The sequence below is a fragment of the Piliocolobus tephrosceles genome, chromosome 15 (assembly GCF_002776525.5).
Source record: "Piliocolobus tephrosceles isolate RC106 chromosome 15, ASM277652v3, whole genome shotgun sequence".
Taxonomy (NCBI): Eukaryota; Metazoa; Chordata; class Mammalia; order Primates; family Cercopithecidae; genus Piliocolobus; species Piliocolobus tephrosceles.
In genome coordinates this window covers 20,388,028-20,406,061 of record NC_045448.1, presented here as the reverse complement: position 1 = coordinate 20,406,061, position 18,034 = coordinate 20,388,028, and the positions used below count along the sequence as shown (strand labels likewise).

Genomic DNA, 18,034 nt, shown 5'->3' with positions numbered 1-18,034 from the left:
GTCAAATGTGTTCTCAGTTGTTGCATAAAGATCTTTTAAAACACATGGAAGTGTTTGGAAGTTGAATGATACCAACGTATAGGATTAACTTTAAAATATAGTAGCAGGCCAGGCGCGGTGGCTCATGCCTATAATCCCAGCACTTTGGGAGGCCGAGGTGGGTGGATCACTTGAGGTCAGGAGTTTGAGACCAGCCTGGGCAACATGGTGAAACCCTATCTCTAATGAAAATACAAAAATTAGCTCGGCATGGTGGCACACGCCTGTAATCCCAGCTACTCGGGAAGGTGAGGCAGGAGAATCGCTTGAACCTGGGAGATGGAGGTTGCAGTGAGCCAAGATTGCGCCACTACACTCCAGCTTGGGTGACAGAGCGAGACTCCATCTCAAAAGTAAAATAAAATAAAATATACTAGCAAAACAAAATAAAACAAAACAAGAAATTTTAGGTCTCAACTAGCCTGGATTGACTGGGAGTCACAGGGGAGGCTGCCATGACACTGTGACAGAGACCACCCCAAGGGAAGCAAGACTCTTCCAGCTTCTGGACTGATAAGGGAGTGCAAGAAAGGCAATGCCCAGACATCCTCTGCCTGACAATTGTGGGACCTTTACCTCCACCCACCACACACACCTGTATGCTGACCATCCCTCCACTTCTCACCACTTAGTAACTTTCACTTTTCTTGTCAAAAATTTGCAAAGAGTACTGAGTAAAGCTCAAGATGTCACTGTCCATCAGGGTGTTTTTGCAATGCACTTGGGTACTGCAGTACCAAGGTTTGGGACATGGTATTAGCTACATTCCTTTGTATCTGTTTAAATAAAAAACACAGGAATGAGGCCAGGTGCAGTGTGGTTCAGCCTTAATCCCAGCACTTTGGGAGGCCAAGGCAGGTGGATTGCTTGGGGTCAGGAGTTCGAGATCAGCCTGGGCAACATGGTGAAACCCCCGTCTCTACTAAAAATACAAAAATTAGCCAGGCATGCTGGCATGCACCTGCAATCTCAGTTACTCAGGAGGCTGAGGCAGGAGAATTGCTTGAAACTGGCAGGTAGAGGCTGCCATGATCCAAGATTGTGCCACTCCTCTCCAGCCTAGAAAAGAGAGCAAGACTCCGTCTCAAAAAAAACAAAAAACAAAAACAAAAACAAAAAGGCATAGGAATGAGGAATGAGGCACCAGAGTCAGCAGTCTCTTAAGAGTTAAGTTCCCTGCATTGGAGGACACTCAGTGCACATGTGTCATTGATGGCCACGGCCTGCGCAGGCAGCTTGAGCTTCTCCAGCTGCCCTGAGGGTCCCTGTTGATGCGAGTTTCCACTGAAGAAGCTCAGCTAAGGGCACTGTGCTGAGGAGGCTGCGGGAGGGAGGAAGGGCCAAGCCGGGAGCTCTTTCATTGCCTGTGAGCTCCCTCTCTCTGCTGAACCAGCTCTTATCATCTGATTCCTCCCAACCACCAGGTGATAGAGACCAGGAAGAAAGAGGCTCCATACATGCTCCCAGAGGATGTGTTTGTGGAGCGGCCCAGGTGAGGAGAGGATGGGGGACGTGGTCAGGGATCCCCAGGGCAGCTAAGTAAGCAGGTGGGTAGTCTGAGGTCAGGAGGGGTCAATGCCAGGAGGCTCAGGCGTCTGTGGACTCAAGGGCAGAAAGTGGGCTCTGCCTGTAGTCCAGGGGTCCTGGGTAAAGTTAAACCCCATCACATTACTGCAGTCCATGCCTCGAGCATGCCATGCTGAGCCGTGTTTGCAGGTGAGACCCAGCCTCCAGGGACTTTGGCCAAGCCCATGCTAAATGCATCCTGGAGGAGTCATTCCTGACAAGACGTTCCTATCAATCCAAGTGATGTTTTCGGACCATAGCGGGTGCTGTGGGCCAGTGTCATTTCAACATCAGAGGAACTCAAGGGAAATGTGTTTTGCAAAACCAAAATGTCTAACAGTAGGGGATGACTTTATAAAGTATGGCCCGTCCATATAATAGACAATCATGACATTCATTTAGAAGAATATTTAATGTAAAATACCCACTACATAATAGGTCAATAAAATAGATCACAGAACAGCGGGTGGGGAAGGGGATATCTATGTGGATATGTAAAAATACGGGACTAAGCTGGGTGCGGTGGCTCACGCCTACAGGCCCAGCAACTCAGAAGACTGAGCAGGAGGATCTCTTGAGCCCATGGTTTCAAGACAACCATGGGCCACAAAGCAAGAACCCATCTACGAAAAATTTTTAAACAATTTGCCTGGGCTGGGCACAGTGGCTCATGCCTATAATCCCAGCACTTTGGGAGGCTGAGGTGAGCAGATCACTTGAGGTCAGAAGTTCGAGAGCATCCTGGCCAACATGATAAAACCCTGTATCTTCTAAAAATACAAAAATTAGCTGGTTGTGGTGGTACACACCTGTAGTCCCAGCTACTCTATTCGGGAGGCTTAGGCAGGAGAATCTGCTTGAATCTGTGAGGCAAAGTTTGCAGTAAGCTGAGATCATGCCATTGCACTCCAGCCTGGGCGACAGAGCAAGACTGTCTCAAACAGAAAAAAAAAAAAAAAAAAAATGCCAGGCAAGTGGCTTATGCCTATGTAGTCCCAGCACTTTGGGAAGTTGAGGCGGGCGGATCACTCGAGATCAGGAGTTGGAGACCAGTCTGGCCAACACAGCAAAACCCTGTCTCTACTAAAAATACAAAAATTAGCCAGGTGTGGTGGCGTGTGCCTATAATCCCAGCTACTTGGGAGGCTGAGGCAGGAGAATCCCTTGAACCTGGGAGGCGGAGGTTGCCATGAGCTGAGATCATGCCACTGCACTCCAGCCTGGGCGACAGGGAGAGACTTGGTCTAAGAAATAATAATAATTAATAAATAAATAAAATTAGCTGGGTGGGGTGGAGCATACCTGTTGGGAGGCTGAGCATGAAGATCACTTTAGCCCAGTGGGTCAAGGCTGTAGTGTGCTGTGATGGCACCTGTGAACAGTCACTACACTCCAGCCTGGGCAACACAGTGAGGACCCTGTCTTAAAAAAAAAAAAAAAAGTGACTGAGGGATGTGATTGCTGTACGTAAGAATATATTATAACGTGAATAGTGGTTATCTCTGGAAATGGGACTGGGGGTGACCCTTTTCCTTTTGCTTCTCTGTCATCTTGCATAGTGAAGATGTTACTTTTGTAATAAGAAAAGTTGGCCGGGCATGGTGGCTCATGCCTGTAATCCCAGCATTTTGGGAGGCTGAGGAGGGTAGATCACCTGAGGTCAGAAGTTCGAGACCAGCCTGGCCAACATGATGAAACCCCATCTCTACTAAAAATACAAAAAATTAGCTGGGCGTAGTGGCGGGCGCCTTTACTCCCAGCTACTCAGGAGGCTGAGGCAGGAGAATCGCTTGAACCTGGAAGGCGGAGGTTGCAATGAGCCGAGATCGCACCACCACACTCCAGCCTGGGCGACAAGAGCAAAACCCTGTCTAAAAAGCAGAAACAAAAAAAAACAGTTATTCAGAAGTCACTCTAGATACCGCGGTTCTAACGAGCTTCCTCCTCCCTCCGTCTTCCAGGCTGTCTCAGAATCTCGATGGGGTGGCGACTGAGCTTCTGTTTCGCCAGAGCAAGATTAGTGAAGTCCTGGGAGGCAGCGGCTACAATTCAGACCGGCTCTGCCTGCCCTACATCCCTCAACTGACAGGTATGAGCTCTGTGCAGGGATGCCTGGGCCTGCCATTGTCTTTCCTTGGCCAGGTAAGGGCCTGAGCGTAAGGGACTTACGGCCCTTTGATTGCCTGTGAAGCACCTTGGATGTCGTGAGAGCTCAAAGACACAGTGGAAATTTATGGTGAGGTCCTCTTGATTGCCCCACCTCTCCTCCTCAGGCCAGGGTCCTTGAAAGTACCCTGCCCATGAGATGGCCCGCCCTGAGGATGGGAGAGGCTCCATTGTGCTAGAAAGAGCATACATGGCTACAGAACCAGAGACCCAGTTCGAGACCCCTGTGCAACTCACTGCCTGAAAGATCTTAGACAAGTCCTTTGCATCCCTGAATTTCAGTTTCCTTGACTGTAAAACAGAATGTTAACAATAGCTGCCCGCTGCGGGCAGTGGCTCACGCTTGTAATCCCAGTACTTTGGGAGGCCGAGGCGGATGGATTGCCTGAGCTCCAGGGTTCAAGACCAGCCTGGGTAATACAGTGAAAGCCCGTCTCTACTAAAAATACAAAAAAAAGTTAGCTGGGCGTGGTGGTGTGTGCCTGTAGTCCCAGCTACTCTGGAGGCTGAAACAGGAGAATTGCTTGAACCCAGGAGGTGGAGATTGCAGTGAGCCAAGATCGTGCTGTTGCACACCAGCCTGGGCGACAGAGCAAGACTCCGTCTCAAAAAAAAAAAAAAATAGCTGCCTTAGAGGGCTGGCATGATAAGGGGTACCTGTATTAATGCAAATGCGCTTAGTAAATACTTCATGAAATGCTTCATGAAGAGCTACTGGTGCTCTTAGCAGATGATGCTTACACATAAGGTGAGATGTGTATTCTGGTCATCAGCACCTTCTTTGTGTTCTCATTGACAATTTCAAAATTTTAGCCCCAAAGAGCAAAATTGACCACCCTAAGATGGACAGAGAAGGCCCACAGCAATTGGAAGCTTCTGTAAACTCCAGGTGTAGCCTGAGTGTGCACTGAGCCTTAGAGGACTGTGGACCAAGGAGAGGCAGAGGGGTTGGGAGGTGGGACTCGTGGCTCAGTCCTGGATCTCCGAGGGCTGGGAACTAAAGCCTCCAGGCTGCTTCTTCCCCAGATGAGGATCGCTTATCCAAGAGGAGGAGCATTGGAGAGACCATCTCCCTGCAGGTGGAGGTAGAATCGAGGAACAGCCCAGAGAAGGAGGAGGTGAGTGTCTCTGCCACCGTCCTGGGGCAGCCCCACCTCCTGTGTATTGGATGCTGGACTCCAGGCTCCCCTGCCCACACAGTGTGCTTAAGGCTGCATGGAAAGCAAGTTTCTTGAGTAATTCCACACATGTACTGACTCTCCCCATGTATGTGTCATAGATACTTCCCTTTGGAAAAATTTTTAGGGTCCTCCCTGCTCCCATGAGGATATCATAAAACTCACTCTTGAAAGGCCTGGCTGGGGATGGTGGCTCACACCTGTGATCCCAACATTTTGGAGGCTGAGGCAGGAGGATTGCTTGAGCCCAGGAGTTCGAGATGATCTGGGGCAACATAAGGAGACCCCATCTCTACAAAAAATATTTTGAAAAATCAGCCAGGCATGGTGACGTGCACCTGTGGTCCCAGGTACTCAGGATGCTGAGGTGGGAGAATCAGCTGAGCCTGGGAGGTCGAGGCTGCAGTAGGTCATGATGGCACCACAGCACTTCAGCCTAGGTGACAGAGTGAGACCTTGTCTCAAAAAATTAAATAGAAAGGCGTGCTGGTCATCATTCCCGACTCACAGGGGGACCGACATGCTCTGGGTTGGAAACTAGCAGACTTAACTGGAGAGATAAGGGTGAGAACAGCTTTCATAGTGTTGCTTCTGTATGTATCAATAAAGAATCTTTTTTTCTTTTTTTAAATTTAGACTATTTTTAAAGCAATTTTAGGTTATAGCAAAATTGAGAGGAAGGTACAGAGATCGCCCTTTGCCCCCTCCCCTCCCCGACACATGCACAGCCTCCCCTCCTATCCACATCACCCAGCAGAGTGGTACATTTCTTACAGTTCAGCCTGCCTTAATACAACGTTATCATCTGAAGTCCATCGTTTACACTGGGGTTCACTCTCAGCGTTGTACATTCTGTGGGTTCGGACAAATGCATAATGACATGCCTCCCCCACTAGAGTACCATGCAGAGTCGTTGCCTGCCCTAAAACCCCTCTGTGTTCCACCTCTTCATCTCTCCCCTAACCACTGACAGCCAAGATTTTTTTTTTTTTTTTGAGATGGAGTCTCGCTCTGTTGCCCAGGCTGGAGTGCAGTGGCATGATCTCAGCTCACTGCAAACTCAACCTCCCGGTTTCAGGCAATTCTCCTGCCTGAGTCTCCCGAGTAGCTGGGACTACAGACATATGCCACCACGCCTGGCTAATTTTTGTATTTTTAGTAGAGACGGGGTCTTACCGTGTTAGCCAGGATGACCTCTATCTCCTGACCTTGTGATCCGCCCGTGATCACGCCCGTACAGGCGTGAGCCACTGTGCCTGACCCCAAGATTCTTTTTTTTAAGAGAAAGCTGCCACAGTGCCTTAAAGACCTCTCTTCCTTCTCTCCTCTCTTGAGGACTGTAAACATTGAATTTTTGTTCAAATTAACATGTGACGTCTCCCCTGCCATTATCTCATTTCTTCCATCTCAGTGAGTGAAGCAGATGTACCCATGAGTAGGGAAGAATAAGGAATCATAGTGGAAATACAAAACTTATTCTCCCAAACGAGAAAGAAATGGAGGTGGAGGGCAGAGAGGAGGAGGAATGAGACATGAGGGAACTGAAGCCACAGATGCAATATGCCTTTTTTTTTTTTTTTTTTTTTTTTGATACAGGGTCTCGCTCTGTCACCTTGGCTGGGGTGCAGTGGCTTGACCTCAGTTCACTGCAACCTCCACCTCCTCAAGCGATCCTCCCACCTGAACCTCCCGAGTAGCTGGGACTACAGACACTCACCACCATGCCCAGCTAATGTTTGTATTTTTTGTAGAGATGGGGTTTCGCCATGTTGCTCAGGCTGGTCTCAAACTCCTGGGCTCAAGTGATCTGCCCACCTCGGCCGCCACATAGTGCTGGGATTACAGCCATGAGCCACCACACCCAGCCTTTTTTTTTTTAATGCTGACTGTCCCAGTTCACAAGAAGTATGGAGGACACACATCTGGGTGGGACTGGGACAGAAAGACTTGCATGGTCCTTGGGCATGGACAGGTTGGCATTCCCGAGGTTCTGTGCCCATTAGGGTTAATATAGACATGGAAGACAGCTTTGACATCGAGCCTTTCCCCAGATGCAGAGGTAGGAGAAGTCTCTAGGGGTCAGGATCAAGCCTCCCCCTAACGGTGCCCTCGACCACTTCGTTTATTGGGGCAGATCTCCACTCCAAGGCCCTCAAAGCTTATCTAGAACCTTCCCACGGAAGGAAGCTGTGACTTGGGCTAACTGGACAAGTAAAATGAGGTTGAACGAGGCATCCTCCATGGCCCTTCCAGCTCCAAGGACTGGGAACCTCCAATGCGTTAGGCATCGGAGTGAGCTGGCTGCTCTCTCCCCATAGCGGCGATTCTCCCTTCCCAAGAGGTAAGAGACTCTCGGGAATTGAGGAGTGAAGTGACGCAGAAGCGGGAGGCAAAATGCTTATGCAGCTACAGAGCCACTTCCTCACTAGTGGCCTCCTGGGCCACCAGTATCAGTTCCTTCTTCCCTTCAAGAGTCAGCTTAGCCCAGAGGTGGCTTGGTGGCACAGCAGGGGTGCAGGGGCCTTCATCCTGTGCCCTTCTGCCATGCCACAGCTCTCTCCACTCTCAGCCATCAGTGCTAGTCCGGAGTCCCATGGTGGTTCCTAGGACTGTACTACCCAGGCTTGCTGCAGGGGTGAATAAATGCTGGTTTGGTCAAATCTGAATCCTGGTGCCTGGCATTCCCAGCCCTGCATAGTCTGGGCTCTGCCATTTCATTTTCCCCCACCTGCTCTGGCCTGTATCCACTGTCCCACTCTGGCAGGGCTGCTCTCGGTCTCTCCCGTGCTGTGCTCAGCCATCTCCAGGCCTTTGGTAGTGTAAAATGCCACATCTGAACCACCCTTCCCCTCCACACTGGTGCAGCTGAGCACCTGTGAACTGTCTGTTCTCCGGCGCCCGGCCCCTGTTCGGTTTCCTCCGTAAACTTCTCTCTCCCTGCTCTTGCCCAGGGAGCATCCCTTCTGTCTTGCCCAGAGAGTGGCCTTTTCTTTGACTGTTGCCACCACACAGTTCCCTAGCACCCTGCAGGTGACTATCCAATGTTGCTCGGTGCTGACAGTGGATGAATGGATGGACGTACAGAGGATAAGTCCTCAGAGCGAGTTAAAGCCAAGCACAGCTCTCTCTTGCATGTAGTTCCTATGCTAACAAATTGTGCAGTTTCTATGGACTCACCTACAGTCCTGTATGTAGTTGGTGCTCACTTAATGTTTGTTAAATGACTTCATATCATACCTATTCTTCTGTCCTCTCCTACTCAAACAAAAATGCCAAACAAATCAAAAAGTGCACAACTCAGTGAATTTTCGTAAAGTGTATATACCCCATGCAGTCACTCCCGGATGAGAGAGTGGAACACTGTCATCGCCCAGGGGCCCTGCCTCTGTGCCCCCTCCCCTAAGGGAGCTCCTAGCCTGAGTTGCGTTACTTCTGGAACTTTACATCATTGAAATCATTCTGTGCTGCTTTTGCTTAAGATTATGTTTAAATGATAGAGCATCAGGCTGGGCGCGGTGGCTCACGCCTGTAATCTCAGAACTTTGGGAGGCTGAGGCAGGAGGATCACCTGAGGTCAGGAGTTCGAGACCAGCCTGATCAACATGGTGAAACCCCATCTTTACTAAAAATACAAAAACTTGGGCAGGCCTGGTGGCGGCCACCTGTAACCCAGCTACTGGGGAGACTGAGGCAGGAGAATCACTTGAAACCAACTGGGAGGTGGAGGTTGTAGTGAGCCAAGATCGTGCCATTGCACTCCAGCCTGGGTGATGAGAGCGAAAATCCCTCTCAAAAAAAAAAAAAAAAAAAAAAAAAAAGATAAAGCATGGGTAAATCATAGGTCTAATAGTTCATTGTCTAGTGAGTAATTTCTGGAATTTAGTCCAAATTCCTTCACTATTTTCAGCATCTGCGGAGCTCCCTTCTTTGAGTGTTATTATTTTCCACCTCCTTTTATAGGCTTTGCAGATGACTGAGTGGGGCAACTCCTTGGAACCTCAGCAGTCGGTGGGGGCCTGGTCACCTCTTTTTTTTTTTTTTTTTTAAGACAGAGTCTCCTTCTGTTGCCCAGGCTGGAGTGCAGTGGTGTGATCTCGGCTCACCGCTATCTCCACCTCCCAGTTTCAAGCGATTCTCTTGCCTCAGACTCCCCAGGTAGCTGCTGGGATTACGGGCGTGCACCACGATACCTGGCTAATTTTTGCATTTTTAATAGAGACGGGGTTTCACTATGTTGACCAGACTGGTCTCGAACTCCTGACCTCAAGTGATCTGCCCGCCTCGGCCTCCCAAAGTGCTGGGATGATAAGCGTGAGCCACTGCATCCGGCCTGTCACTTCTAACCTTCCATTTCTTATCTTTATTAAATGCTCGAGTCACGTTGGTGGGTAATTTAATACTTTAAGAGTTCAGAACTGATACTCAGTTCTTGAAATTTACATCTGAAGTTATTTGCTTCCAATGTTTTCTGTTGTGTTCTCTGAAGATGTTTTAAAATTACAGTATTGGCTGGGCGCGGTGGCTCACACCTATATTCCCAGCACTTTGGGAGGCCGAGGTGGGCAGATCATGAGTTCAGGAGTTCGGGACCAGCCCGACCAACATGGTAAAACCCGTCTCTACTAAAAATATAAAAATTAGCCAGGCGTGCTGGTGCATGCCTATAATTCCAGCTATTTGGGAGGCTGAGGCGGGAGAATCACTTGAACCCAGGAGGCAGAGGTTGCAGTGAGCCGTGATCGCGCCACTACACTCCAGCCTGGGCAACAGAGTAAGACTCTGTCTCAAAATAAAATAAAATAAAATAAAATAGAATTGCAGTATTTTCCTCTCATGGCGCTTGATGGACAGGCTTGGGGAGGAGGCAGGGGACAGTGCATTCTTTTACATGAGACTCAGGACTCTGTTCTGAGTCTGAATCTGATGAGGAATGAGCTTCCTCGCTACATCTCGCTGTCCTCTGTGCCTGCTTCGGGAGCTTCCAAGACCCTGATGGGGCTGGGGGTGTCCTGAGGGACTTCCTGCCCATTGGGACTTTCTTCTAAGAAGCAAGGGGCTGCCAGAGAGCTGGGGGTGCCGGGGCTGCCTCCTTTCTCTGCCCCCTGACTTTCTGAGCACCTCTGTCCCTTCTCCTTCAGCGAGTGCCTGCCGAGGAGATCACCTATGAGACACTGAAGAAAGCCATTGGTAAGTCAGGCCAAGGGACTCTGGTTAGAAGGCAAAATGGGGTGGGGTCCTTGGGCCTGTTCCTATAGATGCAGCAGGACCTACCATCCTCCGCAGTGGGATCCAGCATCTGCATGAAGGGAGAGGCTGGTGGCTTTTGACAAACTCATCACAGCCACCAAAGCTGCCACTGAATGTCCCTCCTCTCCTGACGGCGGTCAGTAGTGGGGCCCTGTGTGGCCCACAGTGGGCAACGCTTTTGCCGCTAAGGACAGCTGCCTTTAAAAGTAATCAGTGGTCCGGGCGCAGTGGCTCACACCTATAACCCCAGCACTTTGGGAGGCTGAGGTGTGTGGATCTCAAAGTCAGGAGTTGGAGACCAGCCTGGCTAATGTGGTAAAACCCTGTCTCTACTGAAAAAATGCAAAAATTAGCCAGGCATGGTGGGCATGCACCTGTAATCCCAGCTACTCGGGAGGCTGAGGCAGGAGAATTGCTTGAACCTAGGAGGCGGAGGTTGCAGTGAACTGAGATTGCACCACTGCACTCCAGCCTGGGCGACAGAGCAAGACTCCATCTCAGAAAATAAAAAATAAAAAAAGTCATCAGTTGACGGCTGTAGGTAGAAAGCATTTCAGAGCAAATTTTTTTTTTTTTGGTGAATTGTGATACAAAAGAACAAGCTGGCCAATGGAAGATATTAAGAATGAATCAGGGGCCGGGCGCGGTGGCTCAAGCCTGTAATCCCAGCACTTTGGGAGGCCCAGACGGGCGGATCACGAGGTCAGGAGATCGAGACCAGCCTGGCTAACACGGTGAAACCCCGTCTCTACTAAAAAATACCAAAAAAAAAAAAAAAAAAAAAGAATGAATCATATGAATGTCTGTTTAATAAGGGCAGATGATTTTAAAATGCATTGTTATCCCTCTGTCTGGATCATTGGACAACAACAGATTTTTTCTAACTGTTGACAAATTATACCTGTAAATGCCAAACTTTTAACTTTTTGTCATCATTAATGGTAGTCTCTCTGAATGTACACATTTCTTGCCCTTTTTTTTTTTTTTTTCTGAGACAGTCTTGCCCTGTCACCCAGGTTGGAGTGCAATGACACCATCTTGGCTCACTACAACCTCCGCCTCCCGGGTTCAAGCAATTCTCCTGCCTCAGCTTCCCAAGTAACTGGGATTACAGGCGCCCGCCACCACACCCGGCTAATTTTTGTATTTTTAGTAGAGACAGAGTTTCACCATGTTGGCCAGGCTGGTCTCGAACTCCTGACCTTAGGTAGTCAGCCCTCCTCAGCCTCCCAAAGTGCTGGGATTACAGGCATAACCCACTGCACCTAGCCATTTCTTGCCTTCTTAAACTGAGTATAGTGGTTCACACCTGTAATCCCAGCACTTCGGGAGGCCAAGGTAGGAGGATCCTTTGAGCCCAGAAGTTTGAGACCAGCCTAGGCAACATAGTGAGACCTCATCTCTATTTTAAAAAACCCAACAGTATGTTGGACATGTGCGACACACACCCCTTTCTCTTCTTGGTGCTAACTCATCTTGGATACCAAGCAGCATGTGTAGAAGCCTTAAACTAAATGACCGCGGGCTGCCCTGCCGCAGGTGTTCCCTGTTGGCTTTCGTGGTCTGTGCGGCTTTACCATTGTCAATGTCCCTTTTCTTTTCTTGTTTATTTATTTTTGAGATGGAGTCTCGCTCTGTCACCCAGGCTAGAGTGCAATGGCGCAATCTTGGCTCACTGCAACCTCCACCTCCCTGGTTCAAGCAATCCTCCTGCCTCAGCCTCCCAAGTAGCTGAGACTACAGGCATGTGCCACCACGCCTGGCTAATTTTTATATTTTTATTAGTGAGGGGGTTTCACCATGATGGCCAGGCTGGTCTCAAACTCCTGACCTCAAGGTATCCTCAAACCTCGGCCTCCCAAAATGCTGGGATTACAAGTGTGAGCCACCACACCCAGCCTCAATGTCTCTTTACAAAATACCTATAGAGTACTCAAAGGACCAGCTGTTCAGGACCTTCAATTTAAGAGTTCTGGTGGGAGAGCAGCTACTTGGGCCTGTAAGAGCCCCGCTGAAAGGTCCTCTCACATAGTTCTCAAATTCTTACATGAGGAAGAAGGCTGAGCCCTCAGACAGAATCAGGAACTGGTCCTACCTTCCAGGGCTGAGTGAGGGCACCACACCTCCACGCCACTGTCCCCTACTCTTCAGATGAGGGGAGAGCCCAAGCGATGCTCATGGACAGTGCTCCCCAGAGGAGTCCCTCCCCTTCCCCTCAGTGAGCAAGGCCTGGCACTAACCCAGCTCTCTGCGTTGCAGTGGACAGCGTAGCAGTGGAGGAGCAGGAGCGTGAGCGGCGGCGGCAGGTGGTGGAGAAGTTCCAGAAGGCACCCTTCGAGGAGATTGCCGCACACTGCGGGGCCCGGGTAAGTGAAGCGTGACATGGGCGAGTCCTAGGGAGCCGAGTCAAGACTGAATTTGGGTCCAGGACAGGATTAAGTTCCTTGGCTCTTTGACCACCCCACCCCCACCCCCTGTCAGACATTAGGGCTTGTATTCCAACGCAGGGAGCTCTGCTGTTGCCCTGCCAGGCCTTCCCCAACACCCCGATGCTGCATTGCTCCCCTATGAACCAAAAGACTTGGGTGTTTGGGGTCTCTCTGAGACCTCACACTTTTCACATAAGGAAGAAGTCCTGAGCTGAGGCACCAGTCTGGCAGTCAGATCATGCTCACTGTGGTCCTGACAGCAGCACACGAACAGCACTCACTGTGGACGACAGCTTCTATTCATGAGCCACTTTCATTCTCAGGATAACTCCATGAAGTTGGTGCCATTATGATCCCCACGTTACAGGGTGATGGGGGAAGGGTGTGTGGCAAAGGAAGATGGTCAATGTTGGCAGCAGGACCCTCTTCCAACCAGGGTACCTTAGCAGGGGGATGGAACAGCCAGGCCTTGGCAAAGAGATCAGAGAGAGAGGCAGCTGGACACGTAGAAACGAGGAGCCATGTCTAGACTGGAGGGAGGAGCTCAGACAGTCCTGAAATTGATTCTATGCCGGGATTTATTAGCCCTGAATGTCAAGCTTAGTAACAATGAAACATAACTGTAAACACTCAAAATCTACAAAAAACCTACTCTCCCAACAAAATATAATATGTATAATTTTCTGTTTTATATATTTTATATATAATATTCATATATAAGTCTATATATAACATAGAGATTTCCACGGGCCTGTGTTGTCCTAACCTGTCGTCCCACTTTGAGAGGGATGCCCATTTCATGAGCTAGGGATTAGGGCCCAGTCACGGAACACGTGCAGTCCCACCTCTGCATTCATTGACCTCATTAGAGCCAGAAGTAATCAGAGATCATCTCTAAGCCACCAGTTTTGCAGCACTGCCCCTTGCAAGTTAGAAAAGAGCTGGCACAGGCTGGGCACAGTGGCCCATGCCTGTACTGCCAGCACTTTGGGAGGCTGAAGCAGACGGATTACCTGAGGTCGGGAGTTCGAGATTGGCCTGGCCAACATAGCAAAACCCCATTTCTACTAAAAATACAAAAATTAGGCCGGGCATGGTGGCAGGCGCCTGTAATCTCAGCCACTCAGGAGGAGCTGGGAGACTTGCTTGAACCCAGGAGGCAGAGGTTGCAGTGAGCTGAGGTCATGCCACTGCACTCCAGCCTGGGTGACAGAGCAAGACTCCTTCTCAATTTAAAAAGAAAAAAATTAAATTAAATTAAATTTTAAAAAAGAAAGAAAAAAGCTGGCTCTAGTGCAGTCTCCCGACTCCATGCCCAGCAGCCCCTACTGCCCCATCTTAAGGAGAAGGACCTTCCAGAACTGCCTGCTGACGTCCTCCCTGGTGATTCTGAGCCTCTGTCCTATCCCCAGCCCCCCTTCAGTAGGTGGCTTTCCCTGATCCGAATCTGCAGTCAGGGTCCAGTGGATGAGTGCTGGAGTGTGTTCACCTCTGCCTGCCTTCCTAAGGCTGTGGCTGCCCTGTACCTCCAGCGTATACTCTGGACACCCTGAGCCAGCTGGCAAAGGTTCTGAGCCCCCCACCCTTGCCAGCTCACTTCCCACTGTTTGTGTCTAGGCATCGCTGCTCCAGAGCAAACTCAATCAGATCTTTGAAATCACCATCCGGTAAGTGGCAACCCTGGGCAGGGGACCCAGTCCTCTGTGACCCAGTACTGGGGTTCCTCATCCTGAGTCCTTCTCTCACCCCTGTCTTCCCTTCTCCCCTCCCCCACTCCTCCTACCCCACCACAATCTCTATCCCCTGGGCTGGAGTCGGCCACCAACTCCAACCATCCCTATACAAGGAAATAGAGACCAGAGAGGGAAAGAGGCCACCTCAGTGAAACCTGGGAAGACCCAAGAGTCCTAGTGTCCCAGGCTGGCACTTTCTAAAGCAGCAATGTCACTGCGGAGCCTGCAGAGAAGCTTGACTCCAAGCTGTAGATTCTAGTAAGATCTGGAATCCTGGGAACCTGTGGAATGAAGGGGTCACTGGTCCCTGTGCAAAAAGAAACCCAAGTCACCTACTCTGTTTGGTTGCACAAGGGTGGAATCCTAAAATTCTGTTTTCATGCCTTTCTACTCATGTGTTCCTGCCGCCTAGGCCCCCACCAAGCCCGTCGGGAACCATCACTGCAGCCTATGGTCAGCCGCAGAACCACTCCATCCCCGTCTACGAAATGAAGTTTCCCGACCTGTGTGTATACTGAATTCTAAGAGCCGGAGCTCCTCAAGGGGATGGGGTCTCAGGAGGGGCTCGCTTCACGCCCACCTGACCACATGGAGATCTGGCTGGGATCTCTGAGCAAATGTCACCTTGGATGGCAGCGCCTCCCAGGCTAAGCCAAGGTGGAGACTCTCTGGTCCTTCTTGGCCCTCCTACCTCCTCCTCGTCTTCCCTGAGGGAGATCTCACCAATCAGCGTCTCACCTGCGCCCTCTTCATCTTCTCTTATGTCAGCAGGGGCAGAGAATCGTGGGGTGTCTCTCGAGAGAAGCCGGGGGGAAGGGGCTTAGAAGCTCCTGCTTGGTGTTTTGAGTGAAGGGCTTCCGCAGGGGGTGCATGTCCTCCCCAGAGGAGGGAGCTGGATGGAGACTCGGTTGGTGAGAGGAAGCTGAGGACTCTACTCCCCTGGGGAAGGAAGCTGAGAGGGGGATGGCTCTCTCCTCCCCAGCACTGCCCCTGCCCCCCGCCCATGTCCCTGCTGTGTCTCTCACGCTCTTGCTCATCTCCCATTTGTCTGTGTTTCTACCATGAATGAATGCTGAGCCCTTGTAATGGAGCTGGGGTGGAGACACCACGAGGGGTGTGGGGGCAACAGGATGCAAGGCTGGCAGGACGTTTTCCAGAGTTGGGTTCTCTCTCTGTGATATCTTTCTTCTGAGGGTTCCAAAGTGTTCCTGGGGCCTCTGGGTTGAGGAAAGGCCGAACAAGATAATCTCGGAGGGGAACTGCAGGGTCCTCAAGATTTGCCCATATCACCTCCTATGGAAAAGGCTCCCAGCCGGACCTGGGTTGTGGGAGGGTGGGGAGCGTGCGATGAGTAGCGTTTTGGGGCTCAAGGATATCAGAAGCCAACTTTTTAGATGTTCCGTTTGAAGAAAGAAGGATCTAACACCTAATATTAGGATGATTTCTTCACTCTCTGGACAAAATCTGGGACATTGGCACCACCTGGCAACGCTTGTGGCTTGGGAGAGGCCACGGAGACCCCTTTGGGTTCTGGGTTCCTGTTTTCCTGGTGTGCCGTCTGTGTCTCTGTGTAATGAGGGTGTGCAGAGAGGAGCTAACACGGAGCCGGGCGGAGCTGCCCAGGAGACAGTTTGCTACCTTCTTTGCCAGTTCCCCTTTCTGGCCCCTTCTCTAGGAGCCTTTGTGTCTCCCGGGGTGCCACTGACAGAACCTCACCTGGGGCTCCGCCCGTGGCAGTGCCGTGTGGTCCAAAATCGTCCTTTCCTTCTCCGCTAGTCACATTTCCTGTAACTCCTCTGAGCCGACATAACCTACAGTAAGATGTGAGTGTCAGATGTTCTCTCCCTGGAGTCTGCTTTCTAAAGGAGGCAGGGTGAGTAGATTTCTTGATCCAAAGGAATCCATTTTTATTTTTTTTTCTAGAGATGAGGGTCTCACTATGTTGCCCAGGCTGGCCTCGAACTCCTGAGTTTAAGTGATTCTCTCGCCTCAGCCTCCTGAGTAGCTGGGAATCCCTTTTTAGGGTACAATTTCAGGCAGCGTGGCAGGAGTGTGGCCAGGGCTGAGATCTGCCCACAGAAAACTTCAGAGCTGGGTGTGGAAGGGAAGGCATGGTGGCACTGAATAGTGATCTTAGGACCCACTTCAGGTCCCTGTGATCAGCCCCAGTGATGAGGCTGTCCTCACTGCCTGACACATTTCCCTGTGGTGCAGACATGCCTTGCCCTTTTTGGCGTCTGGATTATTCATGCTGCTCCACATAGCTGTGTTGCCACAGGCTGCATCTGCCCTTGGAGGCTTGGCTCCAGGCTCCTCTCCCAGGAAGCCTCATTGGGCTGCTCTGCCTTGCCAGTCATACTACCTGGTGGGCTACGTGGCAAATTTGTGAAAGTGAAGCCAATTGCACAGCAGTGGATTCTCGAATAAGGTGGGTCCTCTCAGGTCCTTCCCAGCAATAAAATCGGGGATTCTCACAAAAATCAGCCTGGTGTGGTGGGGTGTGCCCATAATCCCAGCTACTTGGGAGGCTGAAGCAGGAGAATCGCTTGAACCGGGAGGCAGAGGTTGCAGTGAGCCAAGATCGCACCACTGCACTCCAACCTGGGTGACAGAGCAAGACTCTGTCTAAAATCGGGGATTCTGAGGGCAAAGGAAATTGCCCCAACCACCACATAGGCATAGCAGCAAATTCCTCATCACTCCAGTGCTGGAATTACGGGTCTCCCAAATGAGGTGCCCAGATGAGGCTGTCAGTAGCCAAAGTGGGCCAGTGGAGTGGAGTGTTCCCTCCCACAGGCCTCAGGATGGGATGGCTTCAGCAAGATGGGCACCCACCACGCACGGTCCAGCCCCACAGTCAGAGGGCAGGGGCTTGCTTTGGTGCTGAACTTGACCTCATCTTAGGGAGCTCTCCCACCAGCTAAAGAGCTGTGATGATGGCAGAGCCCTGAGTTGCGCCACAGACAGGTTTCTGGCCAAAACAGCAAGAACAGATTTTCTGATTTCATGCTCGGGTACCTTCATTCTTCACTCAAATCCCAGGGAGTCTGGGCATAAGGCTGGCCCTAGTTTGGCAAAGGTTTTGCAGTTTCTTGGAAAAAAGTACGAAATAAACAAAGGTACACCTAACATGTGCTTTAGAGGGCAAAGTTGGAGCCAGAATCCCAAATGCCCAGAATCCAGAGGAATGGCTTTGTGTTTGCTTTGAAACACACACTTGTCAAAAATGCTCTATACACAGCAGGGATCAAAACACTACCACCCTAGACCAACTCCAGCCCACCAACTACGTTTGTAAATAAAGTTTTATTGGAACACAGCCCCACTCATGTATTTACCTTGGCCATTTTCATGCTACAACAGAGTCGAGTAGTTGGGACAGAGACCATTTGGCCCGCTGTGGGGACAAGAGTGACTTTTTTTTAAATGCTAATCCCCAGCTGGGCATGGTGGCGCACACCTGTAATCTCAGCACTTTGGGAGGCCGAGGTGAGTGGATTGTTTGAAGTCATGAGTTCGAGACCAGCCTGGGCAACATGGTGAAACCCCATCTCTACTAAAAATACAATAGCCAGGGGTGGTGGCACACATCTACTAAAAATACAAAAATGATACAGGCATGGTGGCGGGTAACTGTAGTCCCAGCTCCTCAAGAGGCTGAGGTGGGAGGATTGCT

At 50.5% G+C, this 18,034-nt stretch overlaps 1 protein-coding gene across 1 annotated transcript in view; it reads left to right on the top strand.

Moving 5' to 3' along the window:
- EFR3B (EFR3 homolog B) overlaps positions 1-17,808 on the top strand; it is a 114,682-nt gene extending 96,874 nt beyond the window's left edge. The window contains exons 17-23 of the mRNA XM_023230109.1: positions 1,464-1,531; positions 3,567-3,694; positions 4,798-4,889; positions 10,088-10,136; positions 12,456-12,562; positions 14,243-14,292; positions 14,771-17,808. Of these exons, the coding sequence (XP_023085877.1) occupies positions 1,464-1,531; positions 3,567-3,694; positions 4,798-4,889; positions 10,088-10,136; positions 12,456-12,562; positions 14,243-14,292; positions 14,771-14,876 (600 nt within the window). The 3' untranslated portion in view covers positions 14,877-17,808. The remainder of the gene's footprint in view (positions 1-1,463; positions 1,532-3,566; positions 3,695-4,797; positions 4,890-10,087; positions 10,137-12,455; positions 12,563-14,242; positions 14,293-14,770) is intronic.
- The last annotated feature ends 226 nt before the right edge of the window (positions 17,809-18,034 follow it).